Here is a 21815-nt window from a genome sequence, read left to right as displayed (position 1 = left end):
ATCTCGTGGCTTGCTCGCCCGCGTTCACCGCGCCAGCGATAGAGTTCAACAATGTCATCACGTCGTCTACACCTCAAACGCTCTCCGTGACAACTGATCTGCGCGCGTCTCACATCCGGACTTTGTCACCAAGCTTTGTGATAATTTGTCCCTGGTTCTAGTTGCCAATCTGTATCGTTTTGGCCGCAAATATTCGCATTGGTCTCGCTTTCACTGCGGGCATCAGCAATTGTCTCGGCAAATAGCATCGCTACACTCATAAATTCAGTCCAGTCTACGATCCGTTGATGATTTGGCCATCACTTCTTCGCAACACATCACCTGTACTCGCCGAACTAACACAATGGCGCCCGCACAAGAAATAAGCTCGCTGAAGCGTGCGAGAGACTCCACAGGTGCCAGTCTCGAAGATACCAAAAAGGCCCGCCGCTCAGATCGTTTAAATGTACTGGAGCCTAGTTCACAGGTGCATGCAGGTCCTTTCCTTTCGCCAGTCACACGAAAAGGGACAGAGGCAACCGACGAGTCACGAGGACAGGATCTGCCACCTTTTAGCGATGTGGAGCAACCATCCACTCCCATCTCAAGTCGCAACACATCCTCTCAATACAAATCTTCATTGCTATCGCCTCCCCGCGACACTCAGGCATATTCGCAATTCATTGCACCACCTCCAATAGCTTATGAGGTCGAAGATGAGGAAGCCGAGGGCGTTTGGGGATATCTGGTGCCAACGCAGGGCACCCCAGTCACAGATCCGCTTGTATTGAAACCCCGGACAAGTTGTCCAGTACCGGAAAGCTCGGTCGGTGATCCGAGCGGAAAGCAAGTAGTATCGAAGAAGTACTGGGCGAAGAAGGAGCAGGAGTACGAGAAGAAAAAATCGCTGAATGGCACACCCGCAAGTGGATATCTAATAGGACGGCATCCGGAGTGTGATCGTATCATCAACGAGCTCACCGTGAGCAACAGGCATTGCTTGCTCTGGTCAGAGAACCGCGATGGAGACTCGTTCGCTATCGTGGAGGACTTGAGCGGAAACGGTACATATGTCAATGATGCATTGCTTGGTCGAAACAATCGTCGTGAGCTGCAAGATGCGGACGAGATTTCCATCGTCGGCGAGGCACGATTTATATTCCGCTATCCGAGAAACAAAGAAGCGAACAGGTTTCACCAGGAGTACAATGTCCAGGGACAACTTGGCAAAGGTCACTTCGCCACCGTCTACCTAGCATTCGAGAAGAAATCTGGCAAGAGCTTTGCCGTGAAGAAATTTGAGAAGCGACGGGGGCCGAGCGAGAAGAGCAAAGTCGAAGGTTTGAAACAAGAGATCGCGGTACTAATGAGCGTATCACATCCGAACATGCTATGCCTCAAGAATACATTTGACGAGCCCGACGGAGTGTATTTGGTGCTCGAATTGGCGCCCGAGGGCGAGCTTTTCAACTGGATCGTCATGAAGCAAAAGCTCACCGAAGCAGAGACACGCAAAGTTTTCATTCAATTATTCCAAGGAGTCAAATACTTAGTAAGGACTATCATGTCAAAACGGGTCGATATGAAGCGCTAACACACATCACAGCACGAACGGAATATTGTGCATCGCGATATCAAACCAGAGAACATTCTCGTGATTGACAAGTCGCTCAACGTCAAGCTCGCTGACTTTGGCCTGGCCAAGATTATCGGCGAGGAGTCTTTCACCAACACCTTGTGTGGCACGCCGTCTTACGTTGCTCCTGAGATCCTTGTCCAAGGCGATCGACGTCGATACACCAAAGCTGTGGATGTCTGGAGTTTGGGAGTGGTGTTGTACATTTGCTTGTGCGGTTTCCCGCCGTTTTCGGATGAACTCTATCACAAGCACAAGTACCCATACACTTTAAGTGATCAGATCAGGCAAGGCAAATTCGATTATCCGCAACCGTACTGGGATGTGGTCTGCGATGATGCATTGTACCTCATCGACCGTATGATCGAAGTGGACATGGAGAAACGTATAACTGTCGACGAGGCTCTCCAACATCCCTGGATCACCCAGAACACAATCAGTCTCACCGATAGTACCGATGGACTGACCGGCGCTCTGGCGGGCATGGAATTCTCTCGACGACGAGTTCAGCGAGAACGCACTCTGCTTGCTTCCATAAACGACGTCAAGATCGAGCGGATCGTGCAGACGCAAACCGACGAACCTCCTGTCAAGATATTCGACAAAAACGCCAACACAAACGGGCCGAAGTTGCCGCCAGCCAAGGAGGCGGCTGTCAAGGCTGCTCAAGAGTCTGTCGCTGAGAACATTGACACGGTCAAGGGTGAGAGACAGCCCGATGCGGATCGTGACCCGAACGAGTTCATTTCAATGGGTGGAAAAGGAGACGCCGTGTTGTTCGGAGACAATTCAGGAAGTCACTATCCTGAAGATGCAGTTTGAGTGTTGAATTTGGTGGTTGAGACTGATGCATCTCGAGGGCTGTACAATAATCTTTTCTTGTATTATGCCCCTGCTCCTTCGGGCATCATTGTGGACGTTGGCAGATTTAGTTGGTCATGAGATTATGTACGAAGAAGACGAATTTGTTGAAAAGGTCGGTACACCACTCGCATGAATTTATGTCGCATATCATGAGTGATCTGCTCGATCGAGTGAATGCTGTAGAAGTTTAAAGTAGCCATCAGGTCAGTGACTTGTTCAGTGAATCGAAGCAACCAAAGTCTCGAGAACCAATAGTAGGATTACGTCATCGCAACTGTAAATAGTCTCCAATGGACGCGTCCCCTGTCAAACGACGCGTTGCTGCATTGTCTTGTTCGACAGATTTCATTACATCCATGGTTGCATGTCCTATCTGCGAGAAACCGGTCAGGGAAGTCGATATAAACTTACATATCGACTCCGGCTGCGAAGCATACCTCGAAGAATCTTCGCCTCCAGCGACACAAGCCAATGGCGGTAAAAGTGTACGCCCAACTAAAGCAATTGACTTTTTCACGTCGACCGCGAAGCGCAATGGCAGCTTCAAGGCTGAGCCTACGTCGTCGCAAATCACGAAACTCGATTCGAATTTCCAATCAGTGAGAATCGAGCCAAACACGCCAACACCACGAGTGGGCACAAAGCGTTCGCGAGATCACAATGAAGCGGAAGAACACAAAGATGAGAAGCCACCTGCGCCGTTGCTGATCGAGAAGAAGGTCAAATTGTCAAATGCACCATTGGCTGAGCGCATGCGTCCTCGCACCTTGGATGAAGTGGCAGGCCAGGACCTGGTTGGTCCCCACGGAGTCTTGCGCAACCTGATCGTCACCGATCGTGTACCTTCCATGGTGCTCTGGGGAGGACCAGGCACAGGAAAGACGACTATTGCTCGGCTGATCGCACAGACAGCAGGCACCCGCTTCGTTGAGATCAACAGTACATCGAGTGGTGTGGCGGAGTGCAAGAAATTGTTTGCGGAAGCCAAAAACGAACTGGGCCTAACCGGAAGGAAAACTATAATCTTCTGCGATGAGATTCACCGATTCAGCAAGAGCCAACAGGATGTATTTCTCGGGCCTGTAGAGTCGGGGCAAGTTACACTGATCGCCGCAACGACAGAAAATCCTAGTTTCAAGGTGGTGAATGCGCTGCTGAGTCGCTGCAGGACATTCACATTGTCTAAGTTGTCAAACGAAGATATTTTCGGCATTTTACGTCGAGCATTGAATCGTGAGCTACCGTCCCTATCAGACGCGCCATCGAGCTCCGATATATCTGAAGCCACAAGCATAAAGGCAGAAGTGAACGATGCACCCAAGGACGACACTGGGGAATCAAGCCACCATCTGCTCTCAGCCGACGAATTTGCCCTCGTGCGCTATTTGGCCACATTTGCTGACGGTGACGCTCGTACTGGACTAAATCTTCTCGAACTAGCAATTGATCTTTGTAGACGTCCTTCGATGACAATCGATGACATCAAGAAAAGCTTGACTCAAACATTGGTGTACGATCGCGCGGGAGATCAACACTATGACACGATCAGCGCCTTTCACAAATCAGTCCGTGGCAGCAACCCCGATGCAGCACTCTACTATCTCGCTCGTATGCTTCAATCTGGCGAGGATCCGCTGTACGTCGCGCGTCGCATGGTCGTAATGGCCAGCGAGGATATCGGTTTGGCAGACAACTCCCTGCTGAGCCTCGCAACAGCGACGTACACTGCGGCCGAGAAAATCGGGATGCCGGAATGTCGTATCAACCTTGCACATTGCGCGGTAGCGCTGTCACTCGCGCCCAAATCTGTTCGGGCATATCGCGGCCTGAATGCAGCGTATGCGGCGCTGAAAGAACCCGGTGTCGCGGGGTTGCCGATTCCAATACATCTGAGGAATGCGCCAACGAAGTTGATGAAGGAGTTGGGGTATGGCAAGGAATACAAGTATAATCCGGATTATGTAGATGGTCAGGTTGTGCAAGACTACCTCCCGGATAAGCTTGAAGGCCGCACGTTCCTCGGCGATGCCGACCTGGGCGACAAGATCGACACTGAACTTGGACGCGAAGACGAGGCGATGTCTGTCGTTGAGGGTGAAGGTGAGAGAGAACAGGAAATCCTTCTAGGCCCAGACGGAGACTGAGGTTTCGCAAACGGCGTGTCTGCACCTTCATCATCCGAGCGCAAGCACAGGGCGTTTTCCCACTGCATCCGAGAGTTCTCCTGTACATCCCCTGTCGCACGTGTTCAGCTTCAAAAACCATCGAATGACTCGTCGAGGATCAGTTCTGCGTCAGCTGCAAGATCAGTTTGGCCAAGCACTGCGTCAGCGCCGAACACTCGTCATCTTGCTGATGAGTTACCGCGCCAATCGACTATGCCCTTGGGAAGGAGGCTACATCCCAGGCCCCTACTCAGCGAGACCAAGGCAGCACACACAAACTGCAAAAAGCGACGTATTTCGAGGAAGTCGTCGGTTGTTCGCTAGCGATGATAGGCCAAGCTACCTAGGTAAGGTTCTGCATCACGCATCGATAGGCGCATGGTAACACGTGCCAATAAAGATAGGGCGTTTGTGTCTGAAACCAGGAGAGAGTGCGTGAAGGGACCCAAGGGCAAAGACGAAGTGGACACAAAATGATCGATCAAATCCATCATTTCAAATTTCTTGGATTCAAACATTTCTCGCTAATCTTACAATTGTATGCCAAAGAAGAACCACAGAAAAAAAACCAGGCTGGTCTCTCAACAATAGACAAACGGCCTTTCAGGAGCCAGATGGTGAGGCTGCACACAATGGAGAAAATGTGCAGGTCTTGGAGGATGGATGATGGATTGCGACTACGTCTGATTCGTGCCGTGTGATGAATTTCTCTCCGCAGAGTAATAATGAGGCTGGAAACCCCCAGGTGAAAGCGTGTAACCTCTTCAAGTGGAAGAGCCTGCACAGAGGCAAGGCATTGCCTTGCAGGAAGTATAGACTCGTAAAGCTACAACCTAGGCCGCGCTGCGTGGCAAGATCATTTTCCTGTATGCCGCCATCTTCATTTCCCTCCAAACAGCCAAAACGACAAATCCTGCACAGAGAGCAATCGACCCTGCCATCCTTGGGCAGGGGCGCGAGAAGGAGAGAAGCCAAAGAGGAAAAGCCTCGGGAGAATTCGTCTCCGTAGATTTCCAGGGAGCGCGATAGGAAAAAGCGAAGGGGGTTTTCAAACGTTTGAGGAACAATGTGGGGTATCGCGGGTTGCATGTAAGACAAGAGAAGATGTGGAGACGGCGAATTGCCGTTGGTCGTCGACGATCGTGATGGCCTCAGCGCCTCTTTCTGTGACGACGAGGCCGTTTTCGTGTGGAAGTCCCTTTGTCATGGGTGGTGTCATTGGCCTGGTCGGAGCGGTAAAGCGGGTAAAGGTGTCGAGCCGTTGGTCGTGCTCGAATTCATCAGATCGCTCGCGCTTCTGCGATGGCCCAAGCGAGGTAAGCCGTGGTCTCTCGTGCCGTCACTCGAGGCCGCGTTGCCCGAGGTGGAGTTGCTCTCTGCTGCAGTGGAGCTTGACGGACGCCACATGTCGAGATCAATACCTAGGCCGCCGAGTGTGCCGTCGGAATTGAATTTTGCGCCGGCAGGAATGTATGTGAGCGGTTTGGTCATCTCCCGATTGGTGGAGTCCAATATCCCGAAAGGTTTAGGGTCGTTATGGCTACTGCTGGGCTTGCTTGCAATACTGACGCTGGCGCTGCTTACGGCATGCTCGTCCAGGGGCGCATGATCATCGGCCGCTGGTAAATAAGCATTGTGTTGAAGTCGTTGGGTTTCATGCTGGATGTCTTGTCGGATGGCATCGGCCTCGCTTCGTTCAGACAGGGGCACGCCGAGTGCGATTCTTTTTTCGACTTCCTGTGCTGCTCGTTCGGTATTGCAGCCACGCCAGCAGTTCCGCCAGTCTCCCACCAGGTAGTTGAAGAGCCATCGATCGAGGTTGAGGCAAGGTCCGACACACACAGCTAAATTGTTCAGATCCATTCGGTTCTGGTCTTTGTGGTTGAGGATCAGAGAGAGATGGCAGGTGATGGCGAACAAGAGGTAGTAGTTGAATGGCGGTAGCTCGGAGAGGGCATCTCGAAGTAGTTGTGGTGCTGGTTCACCAACATTCTTGTATTTAGGATTCTCTTTCTCTAGTTTGGCGGCCAGGTCCTTTTGTCGTTGAGCAGGGAAGATCTCGGTGGGCAACTCTCGCAGCCATGCTTTGAGCATGCTGGCGATCTCGTTCACGTCGTAGGTTTCCTCTTTCAGAATATCGATGTCGAGCTCTGTGTCGAAACGCCGCTGCCAGCGCTTCACCTGAGGACCACTTCCGGGCACGCGATAAAGTCCCTCATACTCGCACTTGGAATTGAGGTAATCGATACATCTCCATGGCAGACTGGGCATCCAGTATTCCGTCTTGTCGCGGCAAGCATTGATCTGCTTGCTGATTCGCGTGATGCGGGTCTGCTCCACGAGCGGCAGATTGATGACTTTGAAAACGTATTCATTGTCCGGCACCTCCCTCTCCCTCTCGCTGGAGGGATTGCTGCTACCACTCCGACCGATTTTGCCAAGACGCGAGAGGAGACTTCCTCCTCCGGCCTTGGCTTTTGACAAGGCATTTTTGCCGCTTGCTTTGAAGCCACCTTTTGAATCTTTGTGTTGTGTCGTCGCGGGCAAGTTTTCTTCGCTGTCGCTCGGAACGCCTCGTTCCGCTGACTTACCTCGCCGCGCCTGCTCTTTCGCCTTACCAAACATCCGCGACTCAGCACCGGGCCAGTCTGACTGAAGAGGTGCCGTCATGGGTGGCTGCTCAAATGAGTCTTTGCTCGGAGGTTTGGATTTTGAGTGTGAATCTCGACGGACTGATTTGTTTCGCACGAGTGGGTTGCGAGTTGACTTATCCTTCTTGCTTGAAATTATGCTGTCTTCACTAGGGACCTTTTGGAACGGAGGACGTGGATCAGGTAACGGTCGTTCGGCACCTGTCAATAGTCAGCCGATGCTCAGCAACACAACAATTGCGAAAGCGAGGCGCCACAAGCTTGACGCGAAGCTACGACTTGTCGCAAATTCATGGGCTGTGTCAAACGCTCGTGTCTCGCAAGTAACGCTTCCAGATTCCCGGGAACTCCCTTCATCACATCATCACATACCGTCTAAGCTGGTTTTGCCAACGTTCTCGGCGCCGGGGACAAGACTGAGCTCCGGTGTGCTTCCCGGCGCTTTCCGCAAGTGGTAAACCTGGGATATGCTACTTGTAGACGGCTCGGCCTCCTCTTCTCGTGTGGCAGTGCGGCCAGCGGACTCCTGCTCTTTCGCAGCCAAGTCGGTCTGTGTTCGTTTCGATTTGTTGAAGTTTCCGAAGAAAGATCTGCCGCCGTTGCGATCAAATAGACGCGGTGATAGAGGAGGAGACTGCGGGTGTTGCAAAGGTGGAGAGCGACGTTCAGTCGAGCCAGGCGCCTGTGTGAAGTCTCCGCCGAACGAGGATAAATCAACGCCTTGCAAGTTTATCGGGCTGCTGTTAGGCCCAGGCGTGATGCCATTCTCGGTATTGGACAGGAGGGTAAGTTCGTTCGGTTTCGCTTGGCGCGGCATTATTCACCGCGCAGGATGACTGCGGGCTGCAGGTCACTGCGAATGCGCGGAGGGGCTGCCACGTCACGGAGGTAGAAGATGGCAGGAGATGACGATTGCCGCTCTCACCGGATTATCCTGTGAGTGTGCGACGAGCAGAGAGGGAGTGCGTGTCTTGAATGTATGTGCAGTGCGCCCAACGACTGCAGGTCACAGACACCAGGAGTGATGGTCGAATAGTGTGTTCTGGCGCCAAAAATATTCAGTGGCAGGTCGTCAATGTTGGCGCGAAGTTCCCTGGCGACACAACTGGGGAGCGGTGTCTATTGCTGGCGGAGGAGACGCATCCGGTCACGGTTTAGTTTCAGGCACTGGGCGGGGTACGGGGGCGGCTGTAGATGACAAAGTCGGTCGTGATGGCTGGTCGGCGTTGCACGCGGAAGAGAGAATATCCCAAGAATCGTTGTGAAAGCGCATACAGGGAAGGTCGATCAGGAGGATATTGGACGTAAATGAATGTGAATGTCGCTAGAGATTCGGTCGACGTGCAGGCCAAAGGTGGATTGGCGTGGGAGAAGAGCGACGGCGAGAGAGGTCGACTGGGAAGTAGATTGTGAAAAGAGGAAACGGTGGTGAATGGACGTTTGTTAGCCGGCCCTGTGAAATGCGGCCTGGGCACGGTGAACAGACGATAATTTGTTGCGGGCCCAGGATCCGAGGCCGAAGTCTTTGCTAAGGTTCCCTTGCTCTGTGGCACACTGCACCACCACCCGCGATTGTTAATCTTGTTACATTCCTTGAGGAGGTAATAATAGTAATGAATGACAACAGATACAGTCAAGCTGATGATGCTGGATTTGAAGGTGGTGGACGATTGTCATGCTCGTTATGAGTGCGATTCCCTGAAAGTGTCCCCATGTTCCTAACCAGCGCGAGGGTCCACGAGTTCCGCGCGGAATTGATGGGATCTATGGAGAGCGTGCCTATACGCAAAACAGAGAGACATGAAAGAAACCTTGGAAGGACTTCATTTCGATCACCACATATCACTCGAAACGGATGGTATTACCATCACGTTGGCGTGTCGCATTCTCCTGAACACAGTATCGTATTACAACATTCTCTGCAGTGCTCATTATGATCAATGGGGAGCTAATGCGGAAGAGTGCCGATACAATCACGAAGCGCCTGGCTGGTCTCCCGATTCTCACAGGCGGCGGTTGGGTGATGTGTGATACGACGTTGGCTTAACCACTGACGGTCAGCGTGGTTGACGTGGGTGTGGGCGTGCACGCGCGCGCGCGATTATCAACCCACATTTCCATCCGTCAGTGGTAGTACTTTCGGTTATGCGTGCCGGTACAGCATGCGTTCTCCTTCTTTTCAGGCAACTGCAAGAAGTTGCGCCTATGAGGACGATACTGGTTGTTTCATTACAATGTTATTACTGTGATAAAACAGGTGCGGTAAAGGAGATGTCTGGCGCCATTGTGAGTCATCGAGCGCCGTCTACAGGCACCCGCATATTTCAAAATTCGTCTGATCTGCGATCACGAAACTCGACAGGCTGCTGCTGTTGCTGCTGCCAAATCAAGTACGAGGCCGGAACGGAGGATTTATGCCGAGAACAACAGGGGTGGTGATGATGATGATGATGATGATGACGATGCCCAGTTTGATGGTTACAGATGGGGATATTGCTGCCACCTTTAGTGGAATTCATTTCACGTACAGGAGGTGTGTCCCATATGAATGGAGTTGCCTGTCTCTCTCGCCGTGCTGGAAAGGACAGACAAATATTCTATTGTTATCGCAATTGTCGTCGTCAGCTGACTCGTGTAGATTCGTGGACTGCTTCGATCCCTTCCAAGGTTCCTTTTCTTCTAAATACCCTGCTGTCGTCAGCATCGTTATCGTCGTCAGCATCATCATGTGTTCGAATGACTACCTGGGTATGAGTCTTTGATCACGGTTGTCCACAAGCACTGGACTGTACGTACAGTATTCTGCTCCCCCACAGGTACAGTCTCAAGTACCGGCCGGGCCTGTCCGTTGTTCGCAATGCCATGACAAAAACGTGTGTCGACCCTGTTCGACCGATGAGACTATTGATTGCGCTTGCGGTGAACGCCGTTTCAGGGTCGGTTGCAGCTTATTTATCTCGAGGTTGCAGTCCTTATTATCAGGAGCGTTGAATCTACAATGACCACATCCCTCTCGCCAGCAGCTACCGGCAGTGTCCGGATTCAAAGTCGCTTGTGAAATGCTTCCACAGCAGGAACCCGATGGATTTACGGCTGCGTGTCAGAGGCGATGATAGTTGAGGTAATAGTTAGTGATGGCGTGTAGTGGTGGACACTGGGGACACCCACTGAGGGCGCGCCCGCCCGCCGGGATCCACTTGGGGAACGTGCAGCCACAAGTTTTTACGTGCCTGCACCACTGGCGCGCTGGGCATCTCAAACCTTCTCTTGTTTCATCATCGCCTTTGGCCTAGGTAGGTAAATATGATTGTTGTCATTACAGGTCCTCCTAACTCCGGCCCATCTACCACCTCGTATTCTTCCTTTTCCACTGCGGTGACCGTAGCAGGTGAGCTTCCATCCCAATCTTGGGTGCGCGACCGTCTCGCGATAGAGGCAGCTCCAGCCTAAATTTAGCGCCTGTAGGAGGATCTCTTGATGACGGCGAACTGCGAAAGCGCGGAACCGAATGGATCATGGGATCCTTGCGAGTCAGGATGTGGGCGGAATCATGAAGCTCCACCATTACCACTAATAACAGGTGAAGCCCAGCAAAGTTGTTCGTCAGCCAGGGAAAAACATGACTGGACTGGGTTAGTCCAGGAACCTGAAATCCCCGGATCTGCCCACCTGGGCTATGGACATGCGTGTCACCTCTCTCAACCCTCTCCCTGCCCACCATATGCATGCCTCTCCAGGTACCCATGGACTGCACATGATAAGGCATGCAAGCATGCACGTATGTACATGCAGTATGCAGGCAGTATGTAGGTCATATGCGTGGAATGCTCCTATCAGCACTATACGGTGTTAGGCTCAGATTGATGTGTCCAGGCTTCCACCTACGTTCCGCTCATCGGCCAGTACGACAGTAGAAATGCCGCGATACATCTATGGACAACATTCGGCAATATAGAGCTCCTACTACTGAATAGCGGATGTTTGTTGTCATCAAAGGGTAGCGCACGTCCATGGGTTGCGGGTACACAGCCCTCGACGAGGCGACGTCGCAACACTCCAGGGCTCTCCACGTTGACCTGAAATGAGGCGCCACCCGTACCTCGCACCCCACAATCGATGTATCGAAATGTACATTCTAGTCTGCTGGTGACGATGCTCTTAATGTGTGCCTACCAAGGTAACTTGATAATCTGCGGTTTCTGCATCATACAGGAGTACTTTCGCGCCGGAGAGCTTGTGCAAATGAGTGCTGCCAGACCTGTCCGAGCTAAACGCATTTGCGGTTCCTCGTCGGAGATAGAGAAACGACGACGATGCATTGACATGTCGACGGTGTCGCGTGCACATTAGATTGCGATTGTAAAGCCGCGCCTATCTCCTGTGGTAATGTATGCATTGCACATGAAATGCTCCATTTTGAACTGTTCCGTCATCTTGTGATATCCGCTTCGGGGTTAGCAGCTTCATTCGCGAACACCTCTCCTTCCGACTGGAACAGGTACTGTACGGTACATGTAGAATCCACATAGCCTTGAAATAGACAAATGTCCGGGATCTCGGATGATTCTCTCCACTCCGTCAGTACCGAAGTGCCAGGCATACCCACATACCTTTGATGACCATTCGGAAGCTTCTTCAGCAGCGAGATTACATGTCACTCGGGTACTCGCGTCATCCACCCCAGGCTCCTCATCCCTGCTTTTGAACCTGAGATCTGGCATCTCGGAACTATCTCTATCCGTTGCGACTTGTTACAGCGCCACAGTAGTCCTCAATATCTTGGCCGCGAGTCAGACTTCGAATTGCATACGATACAATACTGTGTAGCCCTGCTCACGAAAAGTGAGACTCTCATGTCTCTTGCGGCCGGACCAGGTCGCGGCGGGCGCCCACAGCACGGCCAGCGCTCTGACAGCGGGCAAGATTTGGTCATTGACAAGCACGTGGCATATATCCAGAGGCTTGATACTGTGCGCCATTCCTCCCTCCCACATGTCTGTCCGTGTTCAGGCAATCCGAAGTGAGACTGACGCGTGACAGTAGCGTCGCGATGAATTGGAGTATCACTTGACAGAACATCTTCGCGTCAATGGTATATACTGGGGCTTGACAGCACTCCATCTATTGGGTCACCCGGACGCCCTGCCTCGCGCCGGCGTCATCGACTATCTTCTCGAATCTCTTCATGATAACGGCGGCTTCGGTGCAGCTCCAGGGCATGATGCGCACATGCTTTCGACAGTCTCCGCAGTGCAAATCTTAGCTACAATAGATGGCTTCGACGAATTGGAGTCGCGTGTACCTGACGGCAAGAAGAAAATTGCTTTGTACATTTCAGGTCTTCAACAATCCAATGGTACCTTCGCTGGAGACGAATGGGGCGAGACTGATACGAGATTCCTCTATGGCGCGCTGAACGCTTTGTCGTTACTGAACATGCTTCCCTCGCAGCGTCTGCAAGAACCTCCGCTTATTGATGTGAAGTCGGCCATAGATTACGTCAAAGCATGTCAGAACTTCGATGGCGGCTTCGGCGTCTCGCCCGGAGATGAATCTCATTCTGGCCAGGTCTTCACCTGTCTCGGTGCGCTGACCATCACGGGAGAGCTGGATTCGTTCCTCGGCGAGGAAGGTAAGGATCGTTTAGGTGCCTGGCTGAGCGAACGTCAACAGCCGAGCGGCGGGCTCAATGGCCGCCCGGAGAAGCTCGTTGATGTGTGTTATAGTTGGTGGGTCATGACCAGTATGGCGATGATCGGGCGACTGCATTGGGTCGACAAGAGGAAACTTACCGACTTCATTCTGCAATGCCAAGACCCTGAGGAGGGTGGTCTCGCAGATCGACCTGGTGATATGGTGGACGTGTTCCATACGGTCTTTGGTATCGCCGGCCTGAGTCTTCTCGGCCATCCTGGTGTTGCGGAAGTTGATCCTGCCTAGTGAGTTAACCCCCTGTTGGTCGTCAACCCCCGTCGTTGCCAAGAATCCCTCCGAGCTTTGCATAGCAGTCTATTGCGGTACCAGCTTTTGATGTATGCTTGACGTTTGGTACTGACCTGATTTCCAGCTGTATGCCCAAGTCTGTCACCGACAAGTACCTTGGCCGACACGAGACGTCATAAGCAGAGAACTACGACTCCCAGCTACAGATAAATTATTGATTCCTGCTCCGAATAACAGCCGAAGGAAGAGTTGTGCTGTATCTCAACGGCCCACTCATTCTATGCCACAAGCTCACATCTGAATGCTTACTGCCCAGATCCTCGTCGCTTCAACGCTCTGGCAATGATTACAAATTCGATGATGGGTATCGTTAATATCCCTCATTGCAATGCGAAGAGGATGGGCACGCCGTCGCACGGAGGTGTCGCAGCGATCACGTGGTCGTTATGGATCACGTTCTGATGTATGATGCCCTGAAAGCGGAGAAGCCATGACGGTGTACATGAAAAAGATCGATCATGTGGATATCAAATCACTTCACAGATGATGCATGCCAGATCGGCTTTTACTTTGTCCGACCGGATCCGATGTTGAAATCCCTGACATTACAAATTAACAGGATTGTACTGCGCTGGTTGGCGAGGGCCAATAGCACTAATTAACGTTGTGATTGTACACAACAGTCCGAGTAGCAGGGCGAACAGCTAGCACACGTTACTGCTGTCGAAGTCTGTCTGTCTGACTCCAGGCTCACATGCCGACGATTGTCACACAAGATGACACATGGGAGCAAAGGTAGGTGCTCATGACAAGCGCGTCTTATGCAGGTACATATGGCATATCATGTCAGTCGAGAGGCTCTGACCGTGGTCTTCGTGAGTTCACACATGCACATTCATTACTCGTTGCTCATCTCCTATACGGACTTCGCCTGGGACACGCTTGTAATTGCACACGGAATGAACAGCTCATTCATCACTTATGCAAGGTACTATGCCTAGGTAGGCGACCGATTTATTCTTATCACGCGTTCCTGACGACACCAACTCTTATTGACGGCGAGGCCGGAGTAACTGCTCTACAATTCGTTCGGTTGAAGTACGGAAATGCTAAACATTCGCTTAATCAAGCTGATCGAACTTCGCATCATTCTTTCTCAAATCCGCTTATCGCCGACGACCATCTACGAGGTCACTTCCCCAGCAAAGCGATACCCGCAGGCATATGAAAATCCGCTTTGGTTATTTCGAGATACTCTCCTGTGTCCAGCGACGATCAGCAGCCACGACAACATCCGCTCAGAGAGTGGTTCTCTCCTGGCAACGATCGGGCATTTCCTTGACGACGCCTGCTGGGACTAGCTGCTTGTCTCTTACCTACCTAACCTACCGACCTACATACCTCTGCTCATCCTCGACTTCTTCTCTTCACTCCACCCTCTCGATTGCTTCATTGTCCAGACATCTCTTGCCTGTTGCTTCATCTGCCTTGCGTTCTGTTTGCTCTTGTTTCCCGTCCGTCATTGTGTTTCTCTGTCACTCCTTCGCGCTTTAACTCTGCATTGACATGAAAGTGTCACTGGTTCGTCTGATGAGATGCATTGCCCTTCATGCTACCATGTCACTTCCAGTATCGGCTGACCTCATCCATTGTTTCATGACAGGGCCTTCGCCGCTCATTCACCACCGCCTGATTTGCAAGCATCTTATGAGAGGTCACTGCATTTCCGAGCCAGAAATTGACTCTAGGCTTGACAGCCACGCTTCCCAGCAAGCATCGATCATCCACCGACACGACAACGATCATGAATCGTCAACCTCCAGCCGGCAGTAATGCCTCCCTCAGCTGTCACATCTGTCCCCGGAAGCCCGACTTCTCTGACATCAGCCATCTTCTTACACATGTAGCAAGCAAAGGGCATCTCAGCAATTATTTCAAGATGAAGGTCAAAGCGGATCAGGATCCAGTCGCCAAGCGCACTCTCGACTTTTATGATGCATGGTACGATGAGAACAATCTCCAAGAGCTGCTGCGGGAGCGTATGGCCCTCAAGGACCGCAAGAAGGGAGGAGCCAGCGTTGCGAGCTCTCGCCGACCATCGACCGGCAAGTAATAGCATGATCTCGTATCGACTTCACAGACTAACCCCATTCAAGTCTCTTCCTCGCGCAGCACTCCTGCCGCCTCCGCCGTTTCGCCTCCTCTACAGCATATCCCTCGTCGCGGTAGCAAACTTCGTGAGAATCTGCTCGACCCTCAGCTCGACCGCAGAATCAAACACGAACCACTTTCCCGGTCTGCCACTCCCACTGATAAATTCTTCCCACACGCTGTCGATCTTCACCGAGCATATGCTCCACACATCCAGACCTGGGTTAACAGCTCATTTGAAGAGATGCCAGCAGAGTTGAAACAGGAGAGCTCGGAGCATTCACCATCTGAATACAGCCTTTTTGAGTCTATGACCACTCGCCATTCCGACCGCCGGGACCTTTCTGGCTTGCCGAGCGATTCTCTCTTCTATTTTGGCGAGGAGTACGGCGAGCCTGAACCCATCACCGACATAATGATTCCCAAGGGAGTACAATGGCCAGGCATGGCGATGTTTGATTCTGCTACGATTGAAATGAAGCGCAAACGGAATCAGAAGAAAAGTACCAATGTCCTCAAACAGCTTCAAACTACCAGCGAACTGATCGAGCCCAACGAGCTGGTATTCGACGCCAGTGGCACCCATCGGAAGACCCGCGTCATCACCGGTGAGCCGGAGTCGAGTGATTCTCTCATCGAAGGTGAATCCGAACCTGAGGTTGAAGTGGTGAAGCGGAGGCGACCCAATCGTCGCACTCGGCAGCCGCTTACAGAGAAGAATGTGAACACCTGTCGCCCGACACGGCAACGTGCCGCAAACCCTCCTCTGTCGACAAGCAGATTGAGTCGGGGCCCCTACTTTGATGGCCTGCATGATGAAGACGACGAGGATGACCTGCTCACTTATGGCGAGCACAAGCCCCCTGCTCGGACCGGGATCAGCGTACTACGTGACAACAGCGGTCCCGACATCACCTTCGAGCCGCACAACCTCAATTACCTCACCTCGGCTTTTCGGCCAGGCACTCGTCCAGGACCGCAATTTTCACATCCGAATATTCAGGCCGCGAACCCACGTGGGCAACCTCGACTGTCCGCATGGAAGCCATACGATCAACCGGGAAACTACCACCCCATCATGAACAGATACAATTCGCGACCTCCATCGTATGGGTCATTTGATCAATTTCTCACCATGGGCGCCCAAGGCAACAATCCGTACATCCATGGTCCGCAGGGACAGCCTCAGCACTACCACTTCAGCTCGCTAGGCAATGAGATATTTCCCTTCGATCTCAACGACCACGGAGACAACCTGGCTGACCTTTTTGGTATGGGTCAAGATCTTGATACCATGAGTGCCAATCCTCTCCTGGGCTTGCATGTCGGCGCTGACATGGGCCACAACAACCCACTCTTCATGGAAAGGGCGTCCCGCGAGGAGGACGAAGCAACCATATCCGCAAAGAGTGAGCGCTAACCCGCATAAGACCGCTGCGACATGTATGCTGCCGGAACCACGCGATATTCGTCGGCATCCAATGCCTACACGACGCATCCAATGGCTGCTCTGTGTACCGGGAGACTGACATCATATTTACAAAAGCACGACTTACGACATTACAATATTACGGTCATCTCTTGCGACTCAGACAAAAGTTTTGTCTTTTCTGTTTTGATTTGGTGCATGCATTATTGCACACACCCCTCACAGCAGCATTGCGTCAATCTGGTCATCGGCTGGGACAGACTGAGAGGTGGATCAGGGATTTTCGCTCTGGCTGACGCGCGGAAAAGGCGTCGACTTGGTTTATGACACTCGCTTTTGCCCGTTCACTCGTTCTCTCGTTTGTATTGAAATAGTCTTGTATCTTTGGCGAACAAATTTAGTGATGAGTTGGTCATTTGAAATTAGCATGTTTTAGCAGAAATAAAAGTTGCTTTTGTGCGAATCAGTCGTTAATTTGATCAAGCAGACTGACTGATCCAATACATCAAAATTCGCAGGTGCAAACACAAAACATTCAATATCGGCATCACTTCTACGTACATATCAACAGCCTCCTTCGTGGACTCTACTCTGACGTGTTTGTGTCAAGACGCAGCTTTCGACACCTAACCATACATTCTCCATCTTGATGAATTAGTCGGTTGTGACCATGAAAGCCCGAATCTTCCATCGATCAGAGCCAGACGCCTCGTACGAACGATGTTTGATGCATAAACGAGCGTGGGAATGAGGAATGTGCATATTCCATTGCTTCCTTGTTTTAAATTCCATCTTTCGGGAGGCATTGGTTTATCTTTGACAAGTGACTTGATCAAGGTGATGTCAACCCCAAGATGATCAGAAGCGGTAATACTGCAACCCTAAGACCGGCGCCGCAAAGTGCTCTTCGTATGCCGTCACATTTTGGGGACCATCTCACACGAGTTCAACATACAAAGCTTCTGCTAAGGCACGGCTCTGAGTACTTGTAGCCAAATCGACGCCCGGTATGATGGATATACCACCGCCACCTCCACCGCCATCAGATCACCTACCGCCGCCGCCTCCACCTCCGCCTCCACCACCTCCGTCCTCGTATGCAATTCCTCCGCCTCCACCTCCGCCATCAAGTGAACAACAAGACTCAGCACCGCAGATAGTGCCGCCAGCCAAGAAACGAAAACTTACCGGACCCGTATCACAGCCTCTCAACGTCGAGGAACTGCTCGCCGCGAAAAAAGCCCAGGATGCAGCTGCCGCCAAACCTAAATTCCTTTCCAAGAAGGACCGCGAACGAATAGCACAGGAAAAGAAGGATCGCGAGCAGGCTTCGGCGAAAGCAAATACTACAGCATCGACGGTGAAGAATGGTGCGCCTGCTGCTTCTCGGACGCATGGCTCGCTCCCTCCGCCGGCGCCACGAGCGATGCGCGGTGAGATTCCGAGAGGACCGGCGGCCATGGGAGGCCGGAGGAATCAAGACAAAAGCTCCGCAGCGATGCCACCTCCGCCACCACCACAAGATGGCGCGACCTCTAACGGAGGACTCAAATCTACGAAAGAGCGTAAGGAGGAAGCGGAGTTGATCAAACAACGGTACATGGGTGCTGATACTCACAATGTATCCACCTTCTCAGCCAAGAAGAAGCGCAAGCGGACGACGGAAAAGAAGTTCAATTTTGAGTGGAATAACGAGGAGGACACAAGTCCCGACTACAATCCTCTATATCAGTCTCGCGCCGACACGGCCTTCTATGGTCGCGGCAAGCTCGGAGGTTACGCCGACGACGAAAACGACACAAACGCGCGCGCATATGCCGACGCGATGATCAAACTCGATCCCGAAGCGGGCGCTCAGCGAGCGGCCTTGCTGATGGACATGGCTTTGAAGTCCCGTGAGAGCAACGGAAAGACGCGCATAGAGAAACACTGGACCGAGAAGCCTCTAGCGGAAATGAGGGAGCGTGATTGGCGAATTTTCAAGGAAGATTTCAATATCGCTGTCAAAGGAGGAGGCATTCCGAACCCCATGCGCAATTGGAGTGAATCAGGATTACATCCGGACATTCTCAAGATCGTGGACATGGTCGGATACACGGATCCCTCGCCTGTTCAGCGCGCGGCGATCCCCATTGCGCTACAGTCACGCGATCTCATTGGTGTCGCTGTGACGGGTTCAGGTAAAACTGCGGCATTCTTGCTGCCGTTGCTGATGTACATCAAGGATCTGCCGGCACTAAACGAACAGACTCGAAACGATGGTCCGTATGCCATTATCCTTGCCCCGACCCGTGAATTGGCCCAGCAAATTGAGATTGAGGCCAAGAAATTCGCAACTCCACTCGGATTCAACTGTGTATCGATTGTCGGTGGCCACAGTATCGAGACACAAAGTTTCAGCATGCGAGAAGGTGCGGAAATCATCATCGCAACGCCCGGTCGTCTGGTGGATTGTATCGAGCGGCGTGTGCTAGTCCTCTCACAATGCTGCTACGTAATTATGGACGAAGCAGATCGCATGATCGATCTTGGCTTCGAAGAGCCTGTGAACAAGATTCTCGACGCTTTGCCGGTGTCGAACGAGAAGCCCGACAGCGAGGAGGCGGAAGATGCATATGCGATGCAACACCGCGGCGCGGGTGCTCATCAGAGATACAGACAGACAATGATGTACACCGCAACCATGCCGGCCGCTGTGGAACGCATCGCGCGCAAATATCTCCGGCGTCCTGCGCAAGTTACGATCGGAAATGTTGGCGAGGCTGTCGAGAGCGTTGAACAACGCGTGGAGTTTGTCGCTGGCGAAGATAAGCGCAAACGTCGTCTAGAAGAGATTCTTCATTCTGGTCAATTCGTCGCGCCGATCATCGTGTTCGTCAACGTCAAACGAAACTGCGATGCCATCTGTCGCGAAGTGCAGCGCATGGGCTTCAGCAGCATTACTCTACACGGATCCAAAACACAGGATCAGAGAGAGGCAGCACTTGCTTCGCTGCGGAATGGTTCCACTCAAGTTTTGGTTGCCACCGATTTGGCTGGGCGTGGTATCGATGTGCCCGACGTCTCTCTCGTCGTCAATTTCAATATGGCGACGAATATTGAGAGCTACACGCATCGTATCGGTCGTACCGGTCGTGCTGGCAAGACTGGTGTCGCCATCACCTTCCTTGGTAATGAGGACAGTGATGTGTTGTACGATCTCAAGCAGATGATTAGCAAGAGTGGCATCTCCAAGGTACCGGAGGAGCTCCGGCGCCATGAGGCTGCACAGCAGAAGTCGACCAAAGGTCGAAACCAGAAGATAGAGGACTCTGGAGGCTTCGGCGGCAAGGGAGGCTGGTCATGAGTGGCAAACTCTACAACCTGGGACATGGGTTTAATTGTTTGAGCCAATGTACCCGTCGTTCTCCGCCGCGTACGGCGCATCGGCGTCAGCCCCATCGCCAGACCCTGACGCAGGATCGTCCACCCAGCCATGCTTGATTCTCAAACTCCAGAAGGTCGAGATCAGTCTATCAAAGAGTCCTTGGCTGAGCGCATTCCGCTTTAAACTATGTATAAAGTCCTGTGGGGACCAATTTCGCTCCACAGTATCGCCATTGGGTACAATCGCGAGTGCCAGGATGCAAAGCTCAGCGATTCCTGGGTGATCAGCTATCCAGAAATTCTGCCACCATTGAATGGGATGCATTTGATTTCCGGCGATCCAATACATATCATTGTTGAATGGCCCTTGCTTGATGCGCAGGAGAGACAGCATTCCGAGTAGCCGGGCTGCATCTTGAGCTTGGTTATCACAGTATTTCAGTAGAAAAGTTTGGAGAGAGCGCGATTGTGATTCCTCGTTGCTGTCGAGAATGGCCGGACGTCTTTGTCGTTCCTGCGGATCTGCTAAATAGGCAATCATCATCAATGGCGCATCAACAAGCGCGCGGTTCAATTGATGCCGATCTGGGACTTTGTAGGCTGGTCGCAGTGTGTTCATAAATGCGCGAAAAGCGGGATGTTCGGTGATGCTCATGTTCAAGCCAGCCGCATTGATCCACTGGGCACAAGCTGCAGTCGCATTGTCTTGGTCGGTCGCGGTCATGGCTCCATGACCAACTCGAGTCCGCGCTCGCTGCTGCGCCTGCAGTTCTTGCGCGGTTGGCAAGCTGGGATCTAGACGATGAGGTTGATATGTGCGCCATAATGACTCTGGCAGCTCTGTGCAGCGCTGCAGATGCTCGACGACGCGTCCTTTTTCATTCGAAGTCCACGAAGTCCCGCAGTGGCGACACGTCACGCGTGGATGTCGCTTGCCGGACTCCTCGGCCAGCTCGCGATCGACTTCCTGCCAGCATTCATCACGACCACGAGGCATCCTTCTGTGGATTTGCGATTGATGATTTACTTGCTCACGGGGAACGATGTGGACGGCGGGCGTGGCGTTCGTGACGGTTCGTGTGGAGATCGTCTTGAACCACTGTGGATGTTTGGGCATACTGGTGACCGTAAGACTGTTGGACCCTTAGGAGACTAGCGCGTCAATCCCGTCAAACAATCACATCGAGTGCGATCCATGGATAGTACATGAACCAGCGGCTTGAACTTCACGTGATGTTCTGATAAAGTAACCTCGAACAGGCGATAGCAGATACTCGACAGCATCTCGGACAATGGACTGCGCAATGTTTACGCGCTTATGATCCAATTTGCGAGAGAACAGCCAGAGGACGCGTATGGAATGAGCGTCCTCAACTGTACATGCTCTGTCGTGTACATGCGTCTATAGCCTCGTATCTCTGGGAGCATTCTCCGCGCACTCCGTCCAAAGCAGTGTGATCCCAGCCGATGCGCTTCCTTTGTTCCGTCGAGAGGAGCAATGAGTACCAAACTCGCACTGCGATGTCGAAGAGGTGAATTCGCATTTACTACACGATCGCTGACTACCGTGTGACGACAGAAATGGGGCCGACGGGAGCGATTGGGCATGTGTCGCTCGTACGTCGTTTAGC

At 52.2% G+C, this 21815-nt stretch overlaps 8 protein-coding genes across 8 annotated transcripts; 5 read left to right on the top strand and 3 right to left on the bottom strand.

Annotated features, from left to right (window-relative positions):
• Nucleotides 1-36: 36 nt before the first annotated feature.
• K489DRAFT_430012 (Pkinase-domain-containing protein) lies at nt 37-2725 on the top strand. The gene is made up of 2 exons (XM_033608399.1): nt 37-1531; nt 1586-2725. Exons 1-2 carry the CDS (start codon nt 344-346, stop codon nt 2435-2437), a joined length of 2040 nt encoding a protein of 679 aa, XP_033461029.1. The 5' UTR covers nt 37-343; the 3' UTR covers nt 2438-2725.
• Nucleotides 2726-2835: 110 nt separating this feature from the next.
• On the top strand, nt 2836-4623 carry K489DRAFT_316238 (P-loop containing nucleoside triphosphate hydrolase protein; the record flags this gene model as incomplete). The annotated part of the gene is made up of 2 exons (XM_033601146.1): nt 2836-3722; nt 3822-4623. 2 exons carry the CDS (start codon nt 2836-2838, stop codon nt 4621-4623), a joined length of 1689 nt encoding a protein of 562 aa, XP_033461028.1.
• A 312-nt stretch (nt 4624-4935) lies between these two features.
• Nucleotides 4936-5891, bottom strand: K489DRAFT_170619 (uncharacterized protein). Its single transcript, XM_033599374.1, has one exon. The coding sequence runs from the start codon at nt 5731-5733 to the stop codon at nt 5248-5250; it is 486 nt and encodes a 161-aa protein (XP_033461027.1). The 5' UTR covers nt 5734-5891; the 3' UTR covers nt 4936-5247.
• Nucleotides 5892-6393: 502 nt separating this feature from the next.
• K489DRAFT_315910 (Rho GTPase activation protein) lies at nt 6394-7269 on the bottom strand (the record flags this gene model as incomplete). Its single annotated transcript, XM_033601119.1, has 1 exon — nt 6394-7269. A coding segment is annotated over one exon (876 nt), but the record flags the coding sequence as incomplete, so codon positions are not given.
• A 4879-nt stretch (nt 7270-12148) lies between these two features.
• Nucleotides 12149-13417, top strand: K489DRAFT_408425 (geranylgeranyl transferase type 2 subunit beta; the record flags this gene model as incomplete). The annotated part of the gene is made up of 3 exons (XM_033607476.1): nt 12149-12265; nt 12339-13234; nt 13363-13417. The coding sequence occupies 3 exons, from the start codon at nt 12149-12151 to the stop codon at nt 13415-13417; spliced, it is 1068 nt and encodes a 355-aa protein (XP_033461025.1).
• A 1625-nt stretch (nt 13418-15042) lies between these two features.
• K489DRAFT_368923 (uncharacterized protein) lies at nt 15043-16809 on the top strand (the record flags this gene model as incomplete). Its single annotated transcript, XM_033602989.1, has 2 exons — nt 15043-15347; nt 15411-16809. 2 exons carry the CDS (start codon nt 15043-15045, stop codon nt 16807-16809), a joined length of 1704 nt encoding a protein of 567 aa, XP_033461024.1.
• A 940-nt stretch (nt 16810-17749) lies between these two features.
• On the top strand, nt 17750-20179 carry K489DRAFT_170519 (pre-mRNA-splicing ATP-dependent RNA helicase PRP28). The gene has a single exon (XM_033599373.1). It carries the CDS (start codon nt 17828-17830, stop codon nt 20162-20164), a length of 2337 nt encoding a protein of 778 aa, XP_033461023.1. The 5' UTR covers nt 17750-17827; the 3' UTR covers nt 20165-20179.
• Nucleotides 20180-20450: 271 nt separating this feature from the next.
• On the bottom strand, nt 20451-21358 carry K489DRAFT_399933 (uncharacterized protein; the record flags this gene model as incomplete). The annotated part of the gene is made up of 2 exons (XM_033606978.1): nt 20532-21358; nt 20451-20460 (listed from the first exon to the last, which is right to left on the bottom strand). Exons 1-2 carry the CDS (start codon nt 21299-21301, stop codon nt 20451-20453), a joined length of 780 nt encoding a protein of 259 aa, XP_033461022.1. The 5' UTR covers nt 21302-21358.
• Between the last annotated feature and the right edge of the window lie 457 nt (nt 21359-21815).

Source organism: Dissoconium aciculare (genome assembly GCF_010015565.1).
Source record: "Dissoconium aciculare CBS 342.82 unplaced genomic scaffold K489scaffold_4, whole genome shotgun sequence".
Taxonomy (NCBI): Eukaryota; Fungi; Ascomycota; class Dothideomycetes; order Mycosphaerellales; family Dissoconiaceae; genus Dissoconium; species Dissoconium aciculare.
Note: the sequence above shows the minus strand (reverse complement) of the source record. Positions and strands in the feature narration are given on the sequence as shown.